General features: G+C 53.2%; 8 protein-coding genes across 8 annotated transcripts; 4 read left to right on the forward strand and 4 right to left on the reverse strand.

Annotated features, from left to right (window-relative positions):
* Nucleotides 1-486: 486 nt before the first annotated feature.
* Nucleotides 487-7214, reverse strand: J7T54_002997 (DNA polymerase epsilon catalytic subunit A-like protein; the record flags this gene model as incomplete). The annotated part of the gene is made up of 3 exons (XM_051507709.1): nucleotides 487-6362; nucleotides 6416-6555; nucleotides 6604-7214. 3 exons carry the CDS (start codon nucleotides 7212-7214, stop codon nucleotides 487-489), a joined length of 6627 nt encoding a protein of 2208 aa, XP_051361074.1.
* A 405-nt stretch (nucleotides 7215-7619) lies between these two features.
* J7T54_002998 (cytochrome c oxidase assembly protein subunit 20) lies at nucleotides 7620-8163 on the forward strand (the record flags this gene model as incomplete). The annotated part of the gene is made up of 2 exons (XM_051507710.1): nucleotides 7620-7875; nucleotides 7973-8163. 2 exons carry the CDS (start codon nucleotides 7620-7622, stop codon nucleotides 8161-8163), a joined length of 447 nt encoding a protein of 148 aa, XP_051361075.1.
* Nucleotides 8164-8362: 199 nt separating this feature from the next.
* J7T54_002999 (uncharacterized protein) lies at nucleotides 8363-9217 on the reverse strand (the record flags this gene model as incomplete). The annotated part of the gene is made up of 1 exon (XM_051507711.1): nucleotides 8363-9217. One exon carries the CDS (start codon nucleotides 9215-9217, stop codon nucleotides 8363-8365), a length of 855 nt encoding a protein of 284 aa, XP_051361076.1.
* Nucleotides 9218-10895: 1678 nt separating this feature from the next.
* On the forward strand, nucleotides 10896-11930 carry J7T54_003000 (Bifunctional protein-like protein; the record flags this gene model as incomplete). The annotated part of the gene is made up of 1 exon (XM_051507712.1): nucleotides 10896-11930. The coding sequence occupies one exon, from the start codon at nucleotides 10896-10898 to the stop codon at nucleotides 11928-11930; it is 1035 nt and encodes a 344-aa protein (XP_051361077.1).
* A 67-nt stretch (nucleotides 11931-11997) lies between these two features.
* On the reverse strand, nucleotides 11998-13361 carry J7T54_003001 (uncharacterized protein; the record flags this gene model as incomplete). The annotated part of the gene is made up of 2 exons (XM_051507713.1): nucleotides 11998-13119; nucleotides 13170-13361. The coding sequence occupies 2 exons, from the start codon at nucleotides 13359-13361 to the stop codon at nucleotides 11998-12000; spliced, it is 1314 nt and encodes a 437-aa protein (XP_051361078.1).
* A 723-nt stretch (nucleotides 13362-14084) lies between these two features.
* On the forward strand, nucleotides 14085-14544 carry J7T54_003002 (putative Mitochondrial distribution and morphology protein 35; the record flags this gene model as incomplete). The annotated part of the gene is made up of 5 exons (XM_051507714.1): nucleotides 14085-14125; nucleotides 14172-14209; nucleotides 14269-14342; nucleotides 14394-14487; nucleotides 14540-14544. 5 exons carry the CDS (start codon nucleotides 14085-14087, stop codon nucleotides 14542-14544), a joined length of 252 nt encoding a protein of 83 aa, XP_051361079.1.
* Nucleotides 14545-15858: 1314 nt separating this feature from the next.
* On the forward strand, nucleotides 15859-17845 carry J7T54_003003 (N-acetylglucosaminyl-phosphatidylinositol biosynthetic protein-like protein; the record flags this gene model as incomplete). Its single annotated transcript, XM_051507716.1, has 4 exons — nucleotides 15859-16762; nucleotides 16811-17364; nucleotides 17412-17697; nucleotides 17748-17845. 4 exons carry the CDS (start codon nucleotides 15859-15861, stop codon nucleotides 17843-17845), a joined length of 1842 nt encoding a protein of 613 aa, XP_051361080.1.
* Nucleotides 17846-21469: 3624 nt separating this feature from the next.
* Nucleotides 21470-22614, reverse strand: J7T54_003004 (uncharacterized protein; the record flags this gene model as incomplete). The annotated part of the gene is made up of 3 exons (XM_051507717.1): nucleotides 21470-22047; nucleotides 22111-22373; nucleotides 22589-22614. 3 exons carry the CDS (start codon nucleotides 22612-22614, stop codon nucleotides 21470-21472), a joined length of 867 nt encoding a protein of 288 aa, XP_051361081.1.
* Between the last annotated feature and the right edge of the window lie 1510 nt (nucleotides 22615-24124).

Genomic DNA, 24124 nt, shown 5'->3' on the forward strand with positions numbered 1-24124 from the left:
TGCTCTCGGGTCCTTGACCGACTGCGCGCACAGGTGGTGGTAGCTTGTATCTGCCCTCTGCCAAAAGTTGCTCAAGGGCGGACATGCCAACATTGTAAAATTCTTGGTTGAAGAACCAGTGCTGTTCCGAGCCCTAAGCTAGCACGGTTCAAGACTTGGCTGCAGGAATGAAAGTACACTTGTTGAGCACCATTCAAACTGTCCGTGAGACCCGCGTCTAAAGCTTCACGGAAACCAAGGGGGCCAAGGACGACAAGAACACCTCATCTTAAAACCATCGCCTACAACAGTTAGGCTTCAGAGTCAATGACATTTAGGTTTTACGTTCAATGACAGTAGGGCTTCAGAATCAATAGTGGTATCGCATAGTGGTAAGTATCGCTACAGCGTAGTACATCCCAATAAACAACATCGGCACACCAAGTCCGACTCACAACGCCTGTGCCATGCGCCTCGTATAATCCCCAAATCCAAATAGGCGGCTCCTCATATACTCCCCGCCAAACCCTCCACCACGTCCGTCAGCATGCGCAACTCGTAGTACTTGGCGACCCTCCTGACAACACCAAGCTTCTTGCCAATCTCCTCCCTACTGACAACACACCTCCAAGCACCACTGCAGGTACAATGCTCCATGAGGTCGTTCACGCGAAGCGCGCCGCACCGCTCGCACTTGGCGTCCTGGGTGGTCCACTCGACAGTCCAAGATTCCACCATCGACAAGAGCCTCTCTTCCAGGGCAATACGATCGTACTCGACTGAGCAAAAGGTGCAGCGCCACACCTGCTGGCCCGAGAAAAGGTCCTCGTCACGGCAAAAGTCCAAGTCCCGCGTCATTGTGCAACTGTCGCATGAGACCTGCGATATCTTGAGCGACTCACTCGGGTTGACAAAGGTGCCCTCCTTGGAGAACTCGCGGACATCAAACAGCGCCAGCAGCTCCTTGCGGAGGAGACGCGCCTCCATCGTGATATTCTTGTCGAGCGATAAAACCTGCATAATGGTCTTGACCAGTTCGAGAATGGGATTACGCGACGAGGTCGGGAGATGAGAGCCCGGCAGCGTTGGGAAGCCGTAGTCCTCTGCTAGCTCGGGGTGGAGCAGCTCACGCTTCTGCTGCGCAATGAGCCCAGCAATCGCTCTCTTGAACGGCTTCTCAAAGGCCTTGCCCGAAATGATCTGGCCTTCTTGGTTCTCAATGTTATTCTGAGGAAGCTGCGTGAGGCGAGGAGTCGCGTCGGGATCGTTGACGCTCTTGTGCTTCAGCGCATGCATCAACTGTACAAACTCGACAACCCAGTCTTGGAACGTAGACTGTAGTCGTGTCGGTAGAAATGTTGCCATCTGCCAGTGCATAATCGTTTCGAGGTCCTGCTCCTCTGCCTCCACAACCTCTTGGCAGGCACGGCCGCCATAGTTGAACTCATCATACCAGACCAGGTAGTCCCAGTACTCCTTGATTTCGAGGTCTATGAAGTGGAAAAGGGGCTTGCTCTTGATGCTCTTGATCACATATTGGGCATACGCAAACGCAGTGCCCACCTCTGCCTTTGTCGTCTGCAGGATGAGCCTGTTCGCGTTTGCAAAGACAACCTGCGAGCCCACACGTCGAAAGTCGCCCATGAGCTGCTGGAACGCCTTGCGCGACATCATCTGCATGTAGTAGTGCAGCGCACGGTCGTACATGAAACTGTCTGGGCACTCAATCCAGCGGACAAGGTGTTGGACGAGGACATCGGCCATGGTGCTACCACGACAGGCCTCGCCCCACCATGATTTGACCATCTCACGGAGAACAACGACACCAGCATTGGCAAATGCACTCTCTGACGCGAGGACCTCGGAGCTATCAGATGTGGGGTTGAACGAGTCAGCGCCCTCGAGATCATTGATGAGAGACGATGTGAGGATCGTGTTGATGGCGAGGTTACGCACATCCAGATCGATACATACTGAGGAGAAGGTGCCCGGGTTGTTGACGTTGGGGAGTTTGACGGCGTCCAACGGGCCGAGCAGGTCGTCTTTCTCATACCCAGCATGATCAGGCCTAGGGCCCGGTGACCACCAGAGCACGACTCCATTGGCTTGCAGTCGCCTGGCGTACGCGACATCAATCAGGAAGCGAGGATCTTCCCTCTCCAGGTTGCAGAGTGGAACGTCGCCGTACCTTGCTAGAGCCGTCAGGTGCAGGATCCATGATCCAAGTCCGAGGTAATGGCCAACCAGCCTTCTCGAAACAACGGACTGCCAGCCCAACGGTGGCAGAGAGCTGTCAGAAGCATCGTACTTGAGAGAAAGCACGGGAAATTCACCGAGAATCGGCACATCGTGGACTAGCTGGTTGGACTGCGATGACTGGATCGCCAGCATCTGAGGTCTCACCTCGTCCTTTCGTATCTTCTTGACAATGTCGCCAATCTCGAGATGGGCCTTTCGTCGTGTGGTGACTTGTTTGATCTGGAACGACACGCGCTGCTGGTAGGGGAAGCAGTCCTGCCAGTTGGTACCTGCCGCTTCCTCAACCCTCTTGGCCATCATCTCTGAGTAGATGCGCGTGACGTTGGGCAGGTCTTGCCCAGAATCTCGGCTCCTCTGCAAGATGACAATGTGCGCTTCATCCCGGGACGTTGAGAAGATGCCAAAGATTTGCCTCTCTCCGGCTGTGATATGGGAGATGTAGACGTAGGCCATGGGCGACGACTCGAGGTATGTCCGCCCCTTGGCAGGTCTCTTTAGGCCATGAAGGTCGAATCCTTGCTCCAGGCCTTTCCCAAGCACGCCTCGCTGTTGCTCATCAACGGTACAAATGTTGCCTAGCTGAAGAACAGCGCGCATATGGAGAGGCAATTGCTTTTCGTAGACACCCTCAACGCTGGGATGGTTGAATAACAGCGAGAACTTTTCCGTCTCGTTGAAGTAAACTTCTTCCGGGACAGTTAACTTGAAGAGGTGACTCGATGGATGACCATTGGGCAGAGTGTAATTGACTTGCTCAACTTCACAGCCGTCAATCTCAATATCCGGCAGCTCTTTGCCTTTCAAGTTCAGAAAGACTTGACGCGGCACCTTGACCTTGAGAGCGTGGACCCTCGCATCGATCAAGACATAGGCAGTCACGATGCCAGGACTGTCCGTCGACCGGAGCTGGAGCAATTGCCAAGTATTCATAAAGGTGGCATGCGCTTGCTTCATGAAGGTCTGCTGGATATTGCTACCAGTAAGACCTCTGCGGTCGCCAAAGAGTTGGCGCCTGCGCACCCGGGCCTGCTTCTGAATGCGCCATTTCTGCTTCTGATACTCCAAGAAGGCTGGGTAGTCCTCGGACGGGTCAGGCATGACTTTGGGCAGGGCAGCCATCGGGTCCACGTTCTCAATTGGCTCCGGTGACTTGCGTTTCGTCGCCACCGCCGGCTGAGACGCAGCAATGGCAGCATTCGTGTTCTTCGGTTTAAGGAGCTTGGCGCCAAAGTCCTCCAGATCTTCCATGCGGGGGTTGTTGAGATTTGTTATGTCCTCCAGCGGCCCCTTGACATTGACAAGATCGGTGATCTTCTTCTGCTTCATCTTGTCATCTTTGATGTTGATCCTCCTCTGTAGCCAGTCGGGATGAGGCACGCGCGGAACCGGATTGCGTACTTTCTGCAACGCGGCAGGAATCGTTATGAGCTTTTGGATCACTGAGCCAAGACGCTCGAGGTAGTAGTCCCAGTCAAGAAGGGCCCGAGGGTCGGTGTCGGCAGGCTCCTCCTTGAGCCACTTCTTGAGGTATGTCCGCTTCACAGACTCTTCGGCTGAGAAGATGGCTACCGGAACAGCTCGCTCGGTGACGGGGGCGTTCCTCGGCCGCGAGCAAATGATAAACTTGCAGTTCAAGCCTTTATCTTTGACCATCTGCTCACCCAGGAAATCTGCCAGTCGCTTCGCTGTCGTGATACTGGTCGACTTTTGCGACCCGTACTCCTCGAGCGTTTTGCTCATGCTCCTGTTCTCTGAAATGAGCTCCATGAGCTCTTCGTACGCCAACGTCGAGCCCTTGCTATGAAGAACGTCCAGCCACTGGTTGGCAACCTTGGCAACGGCAGTGTAACACTGCGTCAAATCGGACCCTTGGAGGAAGAACTTGAAGATTTGCTGCTGGAAGATCTTGATGAGCTTGAGCTCACCACGGCGCTTCACCTCAAACCCCTTCAGCTCGGCTAGACTGCCGTCGTCGTTGAACACGGCGTATCGCTTCTTCAAGTTCTTGTCTTCTTCTTTTGAAGTGGGTAAGATCATGGCTTTGTAAGGGCCGTCGACCTCGAAGAAGATGGTGTTGTCGCTGTGTGTCTCGTACTTGTGTGTTCTCTCGTCCACAAGGGTCTGATACTGGTGGTTGGTGAACTTGCCGTGGACGAGATGGTTCAACATGACGCATGGGTATGAGATGTTGAGCTTCTTGCCGCCCTTCATTTTGAAGGCAAAGTTCTCTGGGAATGTCGCCGGCAACATGCACCAGATACCATCGGTATCCAGCTCGAGCGGCCGTCCCAAGCGCTCCACGAGCTGCCTTGCCAGCTGGATAATTCGGGCACCAGTCAAACAAGTAACACCAGCCATTTCCAACGAGTACCATCGCGAGCCCTTTCGCATGACATAACCGTAGAATGTGTTCAAAATACACTTGTGCGCAAGCTGCAGGGAGTCGTACACGACCACCATCTTCTTGGCTGCCTCGACCTCATTGGGCGGCGCCCCGGAGGACTGCAATGCTGCCGATTTGCCCTTCCAGACCTTGGACTTGCCCTTATAATCGTATCGACGATCTCGGAAATCACGGACTGTATTTACGTAGAATGGGTTCTCCCGCTGGCAGATGATTGCTTCTTTGGTGACTGTCGTTGAGTCGTGAATCTTGTGGTAGATCTTTTGCGAATACAACTGCAAGCGCTTGCGGGTGAGTGCTGCTTGTTCGTCCAGACTCAGCTCTTGGAAGCTGCGCATAGGCGAATTGGGCCATTTTCCGGGGAATTTCTCGTTCTCCAGGGCATTCCGAATCATCTTGTACTCGTCTCGCTTCGCGGGGATATACTCGCCACGCCACGACCACGGAAGTCTCCTGTCGCAAGTCTTTCCAGGCCTGTTGAAGTCACATGCCGCACAATCTGACTCGTCGACCATGGAGTCGGGCTGTAGTCGATTTGTGGTCATGATGTTTGGGTACATGGATGCGACGTCCAAATGATAGATCAAGGGTCTCTCATGTCGGTTCGGTGTCTCTTTGAGGTTGAGCAGCCGGCTGGTGATCTGTTCCTTCACTTCGTCGTAGTTTTCCACATCTTCGAGTTTCTTGTTCTCTTCAACTTCCACAACGAACTTCAACGCGGCGTCCAGATCGCTCAATAGTTCGTCAATGGCTGTCGGATCCACCGAGAAGTCGACGGGAATATCAGCGCGGAAGACACCTGCCTCGATACTCTCCACGTGGCCACCGACGTAAGTCTCAGAATCCAACAAATGTCCATCCCAGAATGCTTCTCGTGGCGCAACATGCTTGTTTGGCAGAACAATGTTCTTCGAGTAGGCTTGCACCATGAGAAGCATTTCGCAGAGTGTACCGGTTCCCTTTCGTAGCACCTCGTCGCCGCTGAGAGGCAGAACGGTACACAGCGAGAAGATGAAGGGGTGCACATACTTCATATACAGGTAGTACGTGGCAACCGCATCTGAGACCGAGTACTCAGCCAAGGTTTGAGGCCTCTCACTTGCGTACGGCGTCATGAGCTCAGGGTCGAGTTCGTCGGGGTCGTATCCAAGCTTGGCGACTGTTACAGCCTTCAAGCCTCGCGAACCTTGGGGAAGGTAGGAATCTCGATTCACCCAGTGAAAGCAATCCATGTGTACTCCGTAGCTGCACTTGTAAGTGTCCTCGTTGTCTTTCTTCCACCCAATCTCCTGGTACATGTCGAGGCCATTGACAGCAGCTCGGGCTTCCACGAACGGCCAATCAAAAAAGTCACCGTTGTAAGTGGCAATGACGGTGGGTCGTGCTTCCTTAATATGTTCGAAGAATCGCTCAATCACCGTCTTCTCGTTCGGCTCGTTGAAAATCATAAACGGACCTGGATACTGCGGTGTAGGGGTATAGTCGAAATCTGAGATATCCTCGGCCACAATCTCCCGGTTGGTGATAAGGAAGCCTTGCCCGTCGATCATGTACGATATCATCATGATCTCGTCAATGGCTGCGTCTGGGAATTTGAGCGGCGCTTTGGTAGTCTCTATGTCGTACGCCATCACCACCGGGTCGGCTGGTAGTGAGCGCTCTGGGTTTTGGATAATGCTGACCACGCCATGCTTTGCTTCCACAAAATACCACAAGCCCACTCGGATATCTATGCTGTTAGATGGAATCTTATAGATGGACACCTTCACGCACCCAAGTCGATCATTACTCGCACATGATATGGCACATCGTATTCGCGAATGTCCATTATATAGTCGCTCGCATCCGTCGTAGTGTTCATTAGTCGTTCGTCGTCTCGTGAATCATCAAAAAGGTCAAAATTGCCGTTCGCCCTGATGCCTAGGTTAGTCTTGTCTGATGCGTCGGGGAACACCACTCACGTAGCCACCTCGGCGTATGCGTCCATCGCATCCATGTTCTTCTTGTTCTTCTCTGCCACAGGCATAATGTCCCGCCTCGCACTCATCAGGTCGTTGACATTGGCGAACTTAAGCTCGAGAAACGTTCGTTTGTACCCGAGTAGGTGATTCGGCATGTTGAGGTCATCCTTTTCTATCTTTCGAACCGCTTTGACCACACCGTCGCCCGGTACACGTTTGACCCATTCCTCCACTTCAGACTCGTGGCCTCTCTTGACGCCTATGAGGAAGTATGGCTCGTACTCGACTGTAGCTTTGAAGTAGGAACCACTATCATCAGTGAAGTAGCAGTCGAGTGCGGCGCGGCCGTGCGGTAACCTGTCGTCTTCGATCGCTGTTGGCTGAACACCCACGAGCCACCCGTCTCGACGATTCCCGCTCTCGTACCGCGCGAATCCCATGTTCTCGTCGATCAAGTTTGCTAGTCTTGTGCGTTCCCATTTTTCGTCTGCAGATGTCCCCTCTTGTCGTGACGAGGCAGCGAATGTGCGATTTCTCGGCCCATGATATGACTTCTTGCCGCCGCCACGGCGGAAGCCTTTCTGGGGCTGCCGCAAGCTGGTATTCGGCATCGTAAGAACAGTGGACGCCGTATAAGGCGGGAAAGACAGTTAAAGAGAAATTGCAGCCGTCATAAATTATGTGCTGCTATTGAGGCAATGAGAATTGTAGCCGGACCTATTGCATGAGGTGTTGTTTAGCCGACTGACCATGGGGGACGTGATGGGTATCAATGGCTGGGCCTTGTCCTTGGATAATTCAGGAAGACGCGTTTCGTCGCGCCAGGGCGCGTCTCGACGCGATGCTGCCCCACAACGAATTAATGACTTTAGCCACACCAGGCCACGGCCACAGCCACAGCATCCTGCTCAGCCACATCTCGAATTACTAGCATCATGACGCTGACGATCCATTTTCGAACACGCGATACTCAGTGACTTTCTTCACTCGCCCACTGCGCAAGTAGGAAGCCAAGAATGGCCTCACCTGTCCCCCCGAACCCGAACAGTCCGTCGACAACTCCGAATCAGAAGACGTTGAATGTATGGAATAAGCCAATCGACGAGAACGACGCCGAGAACCATGCTGGTCCCGTCACATTCACCGACGCAGTCGAGACAGTCAAGATAGGCGAGCTGTCAGAAGTTGCAAAATACCCTTGCGTGCGGAATGCACTGCTTCAAGGCATCGGGGCTGGTTTTGGCGCGGGTGGACTGCGGTTCGTCGCTGGAGGTAAGGTTGCGGGACAGCGTGCGCCAGAGCAGAGGGTTAATTCTGGCAGGTCATGTGTTCCGATGCGTGAATTGGGCGTGTGGAACTTTTCTCGCAGCGAGTATGGCCTCGTATGAATGGTGTCAGTACGGTCGACGATGCGAGCGGCGCGAGATGAAGCGGAATATCGAGATCGTTACAGAAGGCCGGAAAGACCAGGCGAGGAAGAAGATGGAGCAGCAAAGGGAGGAGGCGGAGGCGCGGAAGTTGCAAGAAGCACAGAAACCGTGGTATTCGCGATTCTGGTAGGGGCCTTGCGGGCTGTGTACCATTTTGTACATATATGTATAGATTTGCAACGCATGCCCTTGGTAAAGGGCCGGTATCATGGAATTATCATTAGTAGTTATATTGCCCTGAGGCTGTTTCAAGCGTTTCGTCCGCAGTCCTGACGATACAAAACCACACAACCGAACGCCGGCAAGAGAAGTTGAGCAACAGGCTGCCGTTAGCTGGGTTGAATCATGTCGTAAGACCGATTGCTTTCCTCCATGAACTGCACTCTTCTTGCGATATCCTTGGATGCTTCCTCTTCGCCCTTGACCTGTTCTCTCCGCTTTTGCATTCGCCGGGCTCTGGCTTCGTTCTCCTCGCGTTTGCGGTAGTCTGCCATTTGCTGCCTGCGCTTCTGGATTCGGGCCTGGGCCAGCGCTGGCGTCGGCCTGAAGCCCACGCCGTTGATCCCTGTGCCATCATCATCGACGTCCTCTGGATCGTAGATTGTGATTTCATCCTCCCGCCACGTCAATGCCGCACGTATGGGTTCGACGATTTCCATTTCATCCTCATCGCCGGTACCCTCACCCTTCTTCGCCGCCAGCTTCTTGCGCAAGCTCGGAGGCGGGGTCCCGGTCCTTTTCTGCCGGGGATTTGACCTCGATTGTGAATCTGAAAGTCGATTGATGGGAGAGTACGCTCGCTGCAGGCTTCCGTCAGGCACGTCAAGACTGACTGCCCCGGGCGGCGCAAGAGGGATGTCCGGTTCTGGTAATGTCGGCCCCCATGAGCTGACTTCTGCTGATCCATCTGCTGATTCATCTGCCATCTCATCATCCCCTCGCTGTCGTTTGCGCGCATCCGCGTCATCCTTGTTCTCATCGACACTTGCTGCGTCTACCCCGCCCCCACTCTCTTCTTGAAGGTCGAGGCCACGGAACTTGTGGGCGACGTTAGATCGCGGGCTATTGCCGTCTTCATCCTTTGCTCGGTTAACGTCAAATGTGAATTTGATGGGCGTGATGGCTGTTTCAACCCCACGCTTGCGTTTGGGTGTTGGGGTGATAGGTGGTGATGAGTCGGCCATGGTGGCGGGTCATGAAGATTTTGGAAGCGTAGTTCCCAAGCAAGGGGAGTTCAGCGACGTGGTAGTCAGGAAAAGAAGGCTCTGTGTATTGTTCTGGTGAGGTATGAAACAATGTCGCGAGAGGGATAGCTGATCAAGTTGAGTTCAATGGCGAAGATGAACGAAGCAAGGGCGGCGTTATGAGTGTCGCTGACGGCAAATTGCAGAAACCGCGCCCAGAGCTGGACTAGTAGCTCTGCTCATCTGGCTCTTGGTCACAACAACAACTCACAAAAGCACCTCAATCACTGGGAATTTTTCCTGAGTATCACGGCGAATCGATACTGCGACTAGAGGCATTCACGTTGCGCCGCCTGTACACGCGACACCACCAGCAGGTCGCACTAGCGACACAAAGCACCTGCGGTCAAACCTCATGACTGGGCTTATATTACACACATTGGCGGCCATCATGAATGACCTTGGTCCGCGGTGAATAATGTGTCACGAGTCTCAAAAAGGCTCAGGGGTCAGGGACGATGATGGATTCTGTTGTGCACAGCGATGGAACGTCCTACTGTCCATCGGTTGACCTCGACAAAAGAATCAACCAACAGACAAGTCGAGACCTGCACTCTCTTCGCAGCCTGTAGGTTTGGAGAACGGACAACTCTGGCTGAGGTGGGGAACGCATCCTACTGACAGAGCAGGAAGCGCAATTCCATGTACTGTTGTGTTGCGGGGAGAAAGCTGTCGACTAGCGGCAGGCGAATTTGACTCACATGTCTGGTATCATGACTTGCTAGGCCTGAGATAGTATCATTTCATCTGAGGGGCCGCACGGTCCGTTCGCTACAACCACAGCGCCTGGCCATGCAATCGATGAACTGGGGCAACTAGATGAGGCGCGTGGAGTGGCTGTCGCTCACTTGCAAATGTCATCAGTCTGATTCACAACAGAATTTTGGCCGTCTCGAGCTAATCACGCGAGAAACAGATCTTTCTTCTGAGATTCTGGACAGTGGACGTAACTTTGCCAAAGAAAGGCAGGAGCTTGCGTGAAGACGCCCGGATCAAGCGAGGCGCCTCGTGTTTCGTCAGACGAGGGCCAACCTCCACATGCTTCGAGATCGCGACAACTGTTCTGTTCTGGCAGACCGAGACTGCCACTTCACTCGCTGGGTGAGGCTATATGCATGCTACATTTCGTATTTGCTGAGGAATGAGTCCAGCTGCCAAAGAATCGAAGTGGTACGTACCACACAAACCAGACTTTGTCTCCTCATGTTGTTATAGAAGGCGTTGGCACGCTGGCTTGTCGTAGAGCAAGTCGAAAGAAGAAGATAAGATATCCTCCACAGATGCACTTGGACCAGGCCTATTCCCTCGTCGCTTATAATGACTCGCAAATGGCTGTCGGATTGGCGCATCATTCTCCCGAGAATCCGAGATGAGTACCCCGCCAACACTGTACACACCCCGCATCATCACCACTGTGACGACGAAGTCCCGAAACTTGAATCCTACCAAGTGGAACCTTCCGTGCATAACGCCATAATAGCCTGTCGCATGCGTGAGGCATCGGTCCGTTCAGCCTGAATTTTACATCCTGCCAACTAATAAACTCGATACCCTTCCTTCGCCTCGCCTGCTCACCACAACCCCTCCCTAACGTCCCTCTCACACACATACCATCAAGATGACCGACGCACCATTCAGCTTCGTCCCGTTGGGCGCGATCATTCAGACCTTCGTCGTTAACAAGACCAATATTGTCCAGGGATTCGACACGCAGGATCAGTACGTCTCGCACAACTCTCCTTACTTTGGTGAAACCATTGGGCGCGTCGCAAACCGTCTCAAGGGCGCCCAGCTCGCCTCCATCAACGGCGGCAAGTCATACCCTCTCGCTGCCAACGATCGCGGCAACTCTCTCCACGGAGGTATCAAGGGCTGGGGCAAGCGCATTTGGGATGGTCCCAAGCCCATTGGCACCCGCTCCATTCCTGGTGTCGACGGACTCGAGGGTGGCGAGACGGTCGAGTTCACTCTCACAAGCCAGGATGGCGACGAGGGCTACCCCGGCACCGTCCTTGCAAAGGTGATCTACACAACGGGCACGCAGTCGCTCAACGGCAAGACCGTCAACGTCCTGGGCATCGAGTACGAGGCCACCCTCACCGATGGTGCAGAGGAGACGGCTATCAACCTGACCAACCACTCCTACTTCAACCCCGCCGGCGCCCCGGATGCCAAGACGTATGCTGGTACGACAGTGAAGCTGGCCACAAACAAGCACCTGCCCGTCGATGCCAGCGCCATCCCCACAGGAAAGGTTGAGCCCTTCCCTGGGCTAGACACCAGCAAGGAGTTCGCCATGACCGAGAACGGCCCGGACGTCGATCACTGCTTCGTCACCGTTGATGATCCCAGCTCGGTGCCCATCGACACCAGGAACGAGCCCCTCAGGAACAACCTCACCGCGTACCATTCCGGTACCGGCGTGCATCTCGAGGTCCTGAGCACAGAGCCCAGCTTCCAATTCTACACCGGCGTCGGCATCAAAGTCCCTGCCGTGGGCAACGTGCCCGCCCGTGGAAACAGGGCTGGCTTCTGCTGTGAACCTGGAAGGTGGGTGAACGCCGCCAACGTGGACGGGTGGAAGAACCAATGCATCGTCAAGAAGGGGCAAACATATGGTTCCCGAATCGTATACAAGGGCTGGTCGGATTAGATACGTAGCCATTCATTGCGAGCGGAGGACGAATAGACTGCCTTGGAAGCGCCACATGAGTCAAGACTCAATCCGAATCACTTTCATCTCCTAGAAATGCCAGGTCGGCCTGTGCCCTCCTTTTTCTGGCCGCAAAGCTTTGCTCTTCGTCGTCTTCTTCTTCTTCTTGTTCTTCCTCCTCCTCCTCCTCCTCCTCCTCCTCCTCTCCTGCTTCTTCTTCATCGCCATCACCCTTTTCGTCATGACTTTTGCCTTGCTTCTCGGTATCACTGTCTTTTCTCAAACTTTTCGGCTTGGCCCTTGAGCTCCTCGCGCCACGCGAGCTTCCCCAGAGCTTGTTCATCTCTTGGGCACTCTCCAGGTCAGCCAGCAGCTCCCGCCTCTCCTTAATTTCTCGGGCCTTGGCTTCCGAGAAACGCCCCGTCATGCCGACATCGTCCAACATGCCCCTCAGGTGCTTAATCTTGGCGCGCGAATTGTCCCCATAGGACTTGAGCTCGTTATGCCAAAGCTTCCGGACACCGCACTTGACCAGGTGACCCTGCAGTTTCTTGATCTCCGCCGTGTCCGGGTCGTCAGCGGTGTCGCTGGCTTTCGGTGCACTCTTCTTTGCTTCTTTCTTGGGTTTCTTCTCTTTCGGGGCAGATTGGGACTTGGAAACACGACGTGTGGCTGTGGCGGGCTCTTCATCGATGAGCACAGACATTTCGGACTCATTGTCGCTGTCAGCAGCCGCCTTGGCCTCATTTTCCTCCTTCGCGGGGTCTCTGTCCTCGGCTGCCGGGGAGTCCTGCTCCATGTCATCTTCGTTGTCCTCCGTGTGTGAGGTAGCTTTTGCTTTCAGTTGCCGAGGCGCAGGCTTGGGTTTTGTGCTGGGCTCATCCGCCTCTTCTTCATCGTCATCCACGACTTTCTTCCGTCTGGCGATCTTCGTCTGTGGCTTGACGACTTCATCATTGTCGTCCTCATCGTCCTCATCCATGTCGCTCTCGTCGTCCTCACTGTCCACAATTTTCTTTTTTGGTCGGCCCGCCTTGTTCTTCGGCTTTGCATCTTCTTTTGCTACCTTGCTTTTGGACGTCTTCTTTGGCGCACTCTTCTTCCTTCTCTTTGGCTCTGAACTCGCGACATCATCGCTCGGCCGTTTTGAGGCCTTGCTGTCCGGCTGCCAGCCATTCATCAACTTATCCTAGTGAAGCTGTTAGTTATATGTCGCCACCCTTCCGAGATGGGACGTACCACATATTCTGTGATGAGTTCTTTGCTTCTTCCTTTCCATTGCTCATTCCGGAAGAAGCCATCCTCGAGATCATTGTCTTCCTCAGCTTGTTTCCGTACTTTGTTGACAGTCGTGGTCTCTGGGTCCGCAGCGAAGACACTGCAGGTCGCAGCAATGAGGGCTTCTTCTAGTTCCTTCTTCGAGGGCGCCATTGTGAAATATAAGACGAAATTTCCCCTGCATCAATCCTATGGCATCGCCGAAGAAATGTAGGTAATCGATCAATGCGTGGGGCCTACGCGCGGTCATCAAGAAAGACGCGTCGGACAAGGACGCGACGATTGCACGAACGTCACGATCGACTGAGCTCGGAATGTGGGTCGAACAGCTGTAGTGTTTGTGCTACCCTATAGCATCATGCCCGAATCAGTTTCAACGGATCAAATTGGATGTTTGTTTGGATTAGTCTCACATGGGGATGACAAATAATATCAAGTCATATTACTTCCAGGTAAAGAAAGCACTGAGCTCACCATTGTTCTCTTCAGGTGCGCTGTACTCAGCGCCCTTGTATGTGGACAAGATGCTTACCAGGTTAGATTCACATCATGAATGAAATCGGCACTCTGACCTTTTCCAGCCTAGGCGGGCCAAATTCCTGATGTGTCAAGTCCAGCCCCTTCGAAGCAGCCTAAGACTGCAGTCTAGAACCCAGCAATTCCTAACAGAACAGCTTAGATGTGTAGATGTCGTTCTGGATATGAGGCAAGATCCGGACTTGTGGAGTTCTGGCCAGATGTGGCTGGTGGGTCCAGGACAGCCGCATCGTGGCCCCGTAAGCCTCTGCTGACGCCACGCTTCTCACCTCCAGTCCCTACTGAACACCCGCCATGAACCCAGAGTTCCCGAGCTATTAAACTCTACACATCACCAAAATGTCTGCGTCACTTGCGCCAGAGTGCAACGAAGTCAAGGAGTGAGTGCATTGCCGAGGAACTGAGGAGTTGTCGCTGACATTGCAGACGCTATGACACATGCTTCTTGAAGTGGTACAGTGAGAGTGAGTTCTTCCTACGGTTCATTTCATCACCGACTGGGGCTTCGACTGACGCTGGGCAGAATACCTCAGAGGCTCTGATCGCGAGAATCAAGATTGTGCCGAGCTTTTCAAAAACTACCAGAGCTGCCTCAAGGTAATACAAGCCATACTGCTGCACTCTGCACACTTTTACTGACACTCGCAGGTGGCTCTCAACGAAAGAGGAATCAACAAGCTCGTTGAGGAAGCTCGAGAGGACAATAAAGACAATGATGTCCGGTTACTGAGCCCTCCAAAAAGTACGTCATTCGACTTCTCACCGTGACCGGGATTGCTGACTTGGGGACCCAGAGTAATAGTGCTTATTTTGTCTGGCGTTGGCGCCAAGCTTGGAGTTGGGTGATATTAATATTCAGTGAGGCTGAGTTTCTCACTGACAGGCATGGTGGCATCGTATTCAGAATCTCAGGCCCCATAGATATTCGCTCCTCACATAAACTCTTTTGTGTTTCTGAAGATCATGGATTTGAGTTTGACGCAAAAAATGAGCCTCGCTAGAGGTCCAAGTCAGTCGCGCCACCACGTGACTGGGCACGTCGGTGGTAGTGGTGAAATGAATGCGACGACATGGACCCGCGGGGCGACGACCGGACACGCGACGCCAGCTGGCAGCTTGCATCTACTAGACTATCACCAAGACGCTCCGACACTTCGACGCACCCACGAGTCCCATTGATCTCCGATTGAGCGACTATCTACATTCTTAACTGATATCCTCTCATCTGACGCCTTGTGATCTTCGACGACCCTTGAAAGCCCTGTCTAGACCGACGAAACGTCATTGCTAGCCTGCGATAACAAGCATCCCACGACAGCGACGTAACTTCGACATTTACAAACGGTCAACGAACAGTAGACGCTGCTCGACGCCGTATTCCTGGGGCGCTCCGTGTCTGATGACAGTATTCTATGGGCCCCTTCTCCTTCGTCACTCTCTTCATCTTCATTGCAGGCTACACCACTGCGCGCTGGCATCTTGGCACACGTCTTTATGAACTTGCCATCTTCGCTTGGGAAAACGGAGTAGTCGCACGCACTGCACGCGGGTTTCTCGGCCTCTCGCTTCTATTTGCATTTATTGCGATTCCGATTGTGCTGCTTGCTAGGACAGAAGGGTCGCTGCACCCCAGGGCGTCGGGTGTGGGTGTTTCAGCACGAGAGCAGCTCCGACGTCGAGGATCATTCTAGGGGCGCTATTTGACATGGTAGAACATGATGGGCTGATGAGAGTATTCTGGCCGACGGACGTGGTGAAGTTCGACCGTCCGGGAGTGGTCGTTGGCTGGCGCAACTCAAATCTGGACGTCTTTGTCGTAGCGGTGCTAGACGACGTTGATGTAAGGGTCAATGTGCTTCGATTTACAGTATAGGCTGACCTTTAGGCTCGCGATGTCGAATTCCATATCAAGCACGGCACCTTTTTCAGATCGTCGCCGCACACACCTTCCCATGCATTCGAACTGTGCGGCCATTCGTCGATGCACGTCCTCGGAATCTCGAATCCAACCGACCCGAGTGCAATGAACCCTTCTTGGCTATGTGCAGTGCCATCTTCGTCCCGACGATCGCCTCGGATCGCTTGCGCGAAAGCGTCCAGCGTGCAACTCATCATGTACAATCGACCGCGACCCAAAGGGATGCAATACATCTCTCTTGACCCGATTGCGCTGGCTCTGGACTACGAGGGCTCGGATACTCGCCACACGAAGATAGCCGGCCCAGACAGTGCGGAGGAAAAGCAGGAGAGGCAAGCGCAGGAACAGAGACAAAAGCTTGTTGAGAAGCTGAAACAACACACGATCGTCAAGAGGATACCCTCAGCGCGGGACAAGGCGCTCTCCAAGATCGTCAATCAGGTCAATTGGTCTTGGGAGCTGGAGCAGACTTTGCAGAAGAACGTAGGCCGTCTTGGGCCAAGACCGAAGCGCAGCTTGAGCGTTTCACAGCAAGTTGTGGAATCGGCCGCGACAATGCGCAATTATGTGTTGCAGCAGCTTCTCGAAATATTCACACTCTATCTGTTCCCCACGATTCGGCAGATCTTTGTCATTCTCCTGACGCTGCACCGTCTGGTTGCCGAGGCCTTGCTCGTTCTCCTGGAATTCCGGACCAAGCCTGGACGTCCAGCACTCAAGGATGTATCCGCGACGGCCCAACAGATTGAGATCCGGCTACAACAATTCTGCTACTGGCCAATGCAGTACGTCAAGCTTCGAGAACGAAAAAGTAATTGGGCGAGCATCAACACGAGCCATCCTGACTACATTCGCTTCTACAATAGCTTGTGGCTCGTCGCCAACGACGTCATCATAGGACTGGCGCTCGGATCCTACATTATAGATCATGCGGATTTCGTGGCGTCGGCTGTGGAAGGTCTGCTCAAGACTTACACAGTGGATGCTTTACAAAGCAGCATATTGTGGCTGACAGGCTGGCCTGCTGGTTTGAAGCTGAACGACGAATTGGCGGCTTTCCTTGGCGATCTGTTTCTCTGGGTCATTGACTACTGGGCTGGTAAGTATCGTATGCGGCTGCTTGGAAAGCTGCTAACAATGGCCACAGACTGCGTCGAGACTTTGGGTCCCTTGTTGCCCAAGATCGTCTGGTTCATCGGCTTCTCTTCGTTCGCTGGCGCCAGCATGCCGATTGCCATGGTGTCTGACATGCTGTCCGCCTTGACAGTTCATATCTATTCCTTCTACCTCGCCTCCGCTCGCATCTATCATTGGCAGCTTATCATACTGCAATCGCTCTTCCACCTCTTTCGCGGTAAGAAGCACAACGTCTTACGCAACCGCATTGATTCTTGCGACTACGACTTGGACCAACTCCTTGTCGGCACCATCTTGTTCACACTGCTCTTCTTCCTGCTGCCGACCGTGGTTGTTTTTTACCTGAACTTCGCGGTTGCGCGAATGATCATCATATCATTGAAGGCTGTGTTTGACACGATGCTATCTTGTTTGAATCATTTCCCCTTGTTTGCACTAATGCTTCGCCTCAAAGACCCGCGTCGTCTGCCGGGAGGCATTCGCTTCGAACTTCGAGATACCCTTGTCGCAACAACCACGACCGGGACGGCGACTGAACCCCCGACGTCGGTCATATATCTCAAGGTAAGGAATGTCCGCACCTGTCTAGTGTTTAGCTTAACGCCGTGCAGTCCGTCCCATTGTCCTTCACAGCCATGTTCAACCAGTACTTCCAGATGGCGCACCGCATTCGAAAGCACTATTTGTCACCTAGTGTTCTGCTTTGCCTTTTGACAGGGCGGTTTGTTCCGCCAATCGACCGACGCAACCTGTACAGCCTTCAGTATAGCATGCTGCCTGCGAAGAGAGCTACCGTGGGCGAGATGTGGAAAGCCCTCAAAGTGGAGAAGAAGACACCTATCGCAACGCAGTATCCAGTGCTTCCAAAGCTGCCAACTCTACCTAGCAAAAGGATGGGTAGGACGAGAAGTGGGCTACGATGATAGACGTTATGAATAATTGAAAAGCTTACATCACGAACGTCTGGTATGCCAATGGCAACAACAAGTCTTTGAGCGTCAATTGGTCAAAGCACTTCAAGAGCAGGGGGAACAACTTGACTTGAATCTATCCACTGGCTGATGTCCGCTTCACCAAGGCTCACTGAGCTCTTGCCTACTGACCTGGTACACCACGAGAAGGTCCCAGCCAATCGTACCAGATGGCACGAGCACTTGCTCATGCCACCCTCCACCAAAGGCCACTTGGCCGATGGCTTCATCGGTCTATCTACACCAAATCCAACGCTGCCACTAAATACACATATTTCCATTCCAACAAGCCCAACCAGTAACGCCCTCGCTACATACGTGTACCAAAATCGCTCCGCCCGAAAATCTCCAGCAACGCTCTCACCCTCGCTCATAAGCTCCCACCGATCCTCCTCTCCTCACAGGACCCCTGTGTCCTTCCCCTCGCCGGGAATCCGTGAAGAGAGCCGGCCGGGGAGGCCTCGTCTGCTGGGTCATCTGGCGGCGCGTGGGTGGCTCTGGCGTCGTCAGAGCCCAGCAGGCTGCCCTTGCCAGCCCTCGCCACCGTGCCCACCCGTCTCCAGGTCACTTCCCAACGGCCAGTGTCTGCGTAAAGTCAATGCACGTCACCATTTGAGAACGGCTGGACTTGCCAAGGATGTCTTCCTTCCTCCTGTTGCAAACTGAGGTCTATACCTGGGTGTAGTCAGCCGTGCATTAGGCATTCAGGGGTGACTATTCTTGCTAAGAATGTATTCTCTCGTCCTTGTTACGGGCCGAGGTCCATCCCTAGGTGTAGTCAGCTGTGCATGGTCACGAAAAGGGGATGTACTTACCAAGGATGTCCTCTCTGGATTCCGAGGTATATCCCTGCGTGTAGTGAGCTATGTATTATCAATAAGGAATAGTTATACTTGCCAGAGATGTCACCCGCCGTTCTGGTTGCAACGGGGAAACATCTCTGCGTGTCGTCAGCAGCGCATTGTCACCAAAAAGTGGCTGTCTGCCAAGGATATTCACTCTCAATCTCGAGAGACATCCCTGCGTGCATTCAGCTGTGCGTTATCATTGAAGGACAGTTGTTCTTGCCAGAAGTATCATTCGCCGCTTTGGTTCCAGACGGAGGGAAGGACATCTCTGCGTGTAGTCAGCTGTGCATGGTCATGAAGTCTAGTTGAACTTGCCATAGATATCCCACCGTTTGTGATCGCAAAAGAGGAACACCTCTGCGTGCAGTCAACTGTGCAGTGCTATGAAGACTAGTCGTACTTGCCAGAGATATCACCCGCCGTACTGGGTTTGGGCGGAGGAACATCGCTGCGTGCAGTCAGCTGTGCATTGTGATGAAGGCCAGCTGTACTCGCAGGGAGGTCCTCCTCTGTTCTTGTTGCAATTTCAGGTCCGTTTCTGTGTGTAGTCGGCTGTGCATTGCTATGGAGGTCTGCTGTACTTGCCAAGGATGTCCTCCTGCACAGCTGTCGCGGCGAGAAGTCCGTCCCTGGGTGCAGTCAGTTGTACGTTATTACTGAACGACAGCATCACTTGTAAAGTACATCTCCTTCATTAATTCTTTGTGCGGTGCGATGGTCATCTCTGCGTGTAGTCAGATGTGCATTGCCACTCAAGGACAGCTATACTTGCCCGGGTTGTCCTCATTCATGTCACAGCGGAGGCTCGTCCCTGGTGTAGTCAGCCGTTCGTTAGTGCTAGAGGAAAGCATCACTTGCGAAGCACATCTTCTTCATTCATTGTGCGGCGCAATGGTCATCTCTGCGTGTAGTCAGATGTGTAGTGTCACTCAAGGACAGCTGTACTTGCCCGGGACCTCCTCATTCAAGCTACATCGGAGGCTCGTCCCTGGTGTAGTCAGTTGTGCATTGTCACTTAAGAACACCTGTACTTGCCCGGAACAACCTCTCCACTGATGTTCCAGCGATGGTTCTCCCTGCGTGTAACCAGATGTGCATTGCCACTCGACGATGTCTGTACTTGCCCGGGACACTGTCTCCACTCATGTTGCAGCGGAGGCTCGTCCCTGGTGTAGTCAGATGCGCAACCACTCAGAGACAGCTGTCCTTACAAGAACAGTGAGACTTCATCAGAAATGCGATATGATCACAATGTGATCAAGCATGCTTCTGGCCGGACTCACTTGAGCAGGGCTTGGTTGCGGCGACGGCTTTCTTGACCGACACGAGTCGGGATGAGGTGCTGTATTAGCAGATGCCACATTTGGAGTGATGTAAGTGTTCATGGATCAAGTAAAAAGAACAAGGTAGAGAGGGGGGCAGCGTTTTCTTTTATACGAATCTGAGCCACCGCACGATCTGTCCTCAACGACTGAGCTCCCTTTGACTTCGGACACGAAAGTCTGCCAATGAACTCATAGGCATATGGCCAACAATAGCTCAGAGCCATTCCCAACAAGCCTCGCACCAGCCCGTACTAAGCTACTTAACCTTTCCGAGAATCAGCGCGTGGCCTCCACATGCACCACTATGGATATATACACTTTCCACGTGGCGATTTAAGGGTCCAAAATAAGCTCAGAGCCTAGAAATTGACAATGTTCATTGAGAAGGGACTCATGATACATGTCACTGTAGACCATACGAGCCTCCCCAATCATTGTGGCTGTTGGTTGCGTCGCTGGCTCGTGACCGTCAGCCCTCCAGAATGGTGGGAGGACGTTGTTGTGCCCGGCTCACTCATTGGTGGCCATTGGTCGATTACTGCCAGCTCCTATGGAGGTTTGTTGAAGATTGCGAATTGTATCAATTTACGTCGCGTCTAGTTAATCTTTGTTTCGGTCCAATAAAAGGGGGCTGGGAGTTCATGGACAACATTAAAGTCAAAGTGGGACTCGGACGAAGCTTCGTTGCAGGCTTTGGATTAGATAACTGGCCAAAGAGGGGTCGCACATCAAGCATAAAGCCAATTCAGAAAGTTAATTCAGAAGCTTTGAAAGACCCAAAGGCTTCGCTCGAGACCCTGGATATGCCATTCCGCTGATCCCGGGCTGCGCGATGAAACCAGTGTGTGCTACCCTAAACGACCATAGTTGCCTTGATGGCGAGAAGCATCTGGCCTGTAGCCCTGTGAGGAACATAATTAAATTAATGATTGTCAGTCCGCAGGATATACACGAGGGTATGAGCCATGTCTGCCTTCGTAGAGCTGGGTTGGGATGGAACAGTGGCATCGATCCGTGGAGTTCGTTGTTCTTCAGAACTGATGATATTGATCCCCCAGCGACAATACAACATACGCACATTGTTACACGTACATCCGTACACTTCCTCTCTACAATATTGGAATTATCAGAAGTCATGGTGCAAGAAACTCCTCAATATCTTATCATGCAGGATTGTCTCCCAACGATACGTGTACATACGTACTGTATGCTGTTGACCCATTTGGTAGATGTTGCAACTTGCCCCTTGTCTAACGTTTTTGCCCGCGCATCAATGACCAACGACAACTCCTAATGCGTTCAACTGTTAAGGCAGAGACTAGAGCTTACATTGATTTAAATTGTTCCCTTCAATCTATCGGCTGATGTCGAGTTCACCACAGGCTAGTGAGAGCTGGGAATGTCATCAGCCAGTTCATTACTCATTGCTAACATGAAATCTACATCAAGGTCATCCTATCATAAATCGCATCAGGAAACCCTTCGCAGCCATCCACTCATAGAATCAACACAGGAAACCCAACATCTAGTAGACAAACACATGCGCGAGGCCTGCCATCAGCATCCCGTACAATCCTGCGCAGCCCACACATTCGACAACACCTTGCTCTGCTACGAGACCAGACTGGTACACTGCAGTTGCGACGCCCGAAAATACCAGCAGCACAATCACCATGCGTTCTCCCAAGCCATGCACCACGGTAAAAGTGGCAACGGGGATAGCCACAGCAAGAAAAGCCGCATATACCAAATGCAACGGTGACTTGTTCCTCAGCTCATGTGCCTGTGTTGCAGAGACCTTTGCATCACCAGCAAGCGCAGTATCAAGCTTTGGGGAGAGCTGCAGCGGAGGCGCAGGCATGGGTGGCATCAACTGCTCAAAAGGCGGACCCCCCCGTTCAAAATCACCGGGAAACTCGGGTGGTCCAGTCTCGTCCCATTCTTGTCGTGGCATCGACATGAGATCATTCTCTACCTGCAAGAACCTTGTTTCCGGCTCACAGATGGCCATGGTTCGGGCTAGGAAAGCCTTGTATTCCCCAACCTCGTGGACGGAAGGGGGTGGCAGAGACTGCATGGTTCGGAAGGATTCAATTAGTTTGCCTTTGGAACCAAGATTAGCATTGGGCCCCATTGAAATGTATTGAGGACACGTGGTTGACTCACTATACTGCGCTAGCTTGAGACCTATGTCCATGTAGAGCGCATGCTTTCGCCAGCCCAATTCACCCTGCGCCATGCTTTCGGCGCGTCGCGACGCAGGCGCACAGCCCATGGGTCCGTATCGTGACATGGTGTCCTCTGCATCGAGACTCTCGAGCTCTTGTTCAAGTTGCACGATCTCGTCTTGGACTTGGAGAAGGAGTCGGTGGTTGAGAGCCTCGAACCGGCGATAGACAGGGGTAAGACTCGAGCTTCCTGGCATAGGACTACAAAGCGCATGTGACACGTGCTGGTATCCTGATATTGGTGGTCGCCAGGGCGGCGGATGGCCTGGCTGATGATGCGCTGCGTATTGAACGGATTGAAGTGAGACCGGTGTGGGAGGTAGGTTTGCATGCCTGTCTCCCATTGACACGACGCTTCTAGGTGCCCTCCCGTATCGGACCACGTTCATGTCTTCATGTGGATACCTCATACTGACCACAGAATTGGCGGCCGGGTGAGCATATGACTGCTGAGTAGGGATGGACCACTGACTCAATGTTGGCGATGCCCATGGGCCGGTATCATGCTGCCGTTGCTGAGGTGCGCCAAATCGTCGCCGTGACTGAGGCGCATGACCTGGCATCATTTTAGGCTGGGGTCGTCGGCTAGTAGGCGAGACAGCGCTCTGCCGGCTGCCAGGGGCGGACGAGATGGCAGAGGCAGCGGTAGGCGAAAGTCTTCGCGCATCGGCGTTTACATGATACGTCGGCCTGTTGCTCGTCCCCGAAGTCGCGGATGATGAACCCTCGTCAAGATACTGTAGAGCGCCTGATTCTCCATCTGTATAGACTGTCGGTTGTTGTAGCACTCCTTCGCTCGACGGGGCAGCGATTTCTGACTGAGCAGCCGTGACGGCGGCCTCTCTCTCTGGTGAGATGGGAGGTGTGCTGAGCATTGTTTGGCTTGAAGGGCTTGGTAAATGTTCAACTCCAGGTGCGATCTCATCATGGGCGCATTCTTCGCAGTCCTCCACTGTTGCTTGATATGCCAAGGGCAGCTTGGGCCGGGGGGTCGATTCCCTGTGATCGTCGGGGTTCCATGGCTCATTGCGCCATGGTGGGCTCTCGTCGAGCGCATGCTCCTGGGGTGGAGTATCCATGAAAGATTGAATTGTTTTAAACGAGGTGCTCTAGTCCTATTCTGCGTCGTTGATCAGTCAGAATGAGCAGCAGTAGTCCGGCAAGAGACTATGAAGCCAGCGTTGGACTGTGAGTCCGTGACACAAGACATCCGTACTCTCTGAGTCACTGACAGACTGATTCTGTGTGAGCCCTGGGACTTCCGCAGACGTCAGCTGGCCTGCCTTGAATCAAACATAATCATGCCCGATGGAATAGTTAGGATCTTGCCACGCAATGCATCATACAGCTACCCGAATGGCCGTACGCACGTCTCGGGTAGGACAAGCACGTTAATCGAAAAGTGAAAATTGAAGCCCAACGGAAAGTGGCAAAGGGGGGCACGAGGCGAATAAACAACGGCACCCCCATCACAATCTTCAACGGGAGGTGCAGAGGTGCGGCAGCCATTTCCTCCGCTGCGACATGGTCTCCTTTCAGCAGTGAGGAGAGTGGCTGAAGCTGAGATGGTGGTGTCAATGGATGCTCCTGATAGAGGTGGACGTGTGTACTGTGTGAAAGAGTGCAGCCGTGGGAGCACCTGCAGGCTGTTGTAAGTGGCCAGCCTCACGTTCAACAGAGCGTGCGGGCCAGTCAATACTGCTGCGGACATTTACGCAGTACGAAGCATGCCTATGGTAGTCAAACGGGTGACCAAATCATTAGGGCGTTTGGAAAATCACTCGGTGAGCTATCATACATGTAGCCAAGCATTTGTCCAAGCTTGCTCTGAGAAGCCATATACACTGTGCGGACACTGTCGTGCTAGCTCCCAGAGTGAGACCCACCGCGACATTGCCGCGACTTCTATCGACAATTCTCAATCTCCAGCTCTAGACTCGGTAGACGCGCGT

This window comes from Emericellopsis cladophorae (assembly GCF_022114955.1).
Source record: "Emericellopsis cladophorae strain MUM 19.33 chromosome Unknown NODE_35_length_235423_cov_114_473664, whole genome shotgun sequence".
Classification (NCBI taxonomy): Eukaryota; Fungi; Ascomycota; class Sordariomycetes; order Hypocreales; family Bionectriaceae; genus Emericellopsis; species Emericellopsis cladophorae.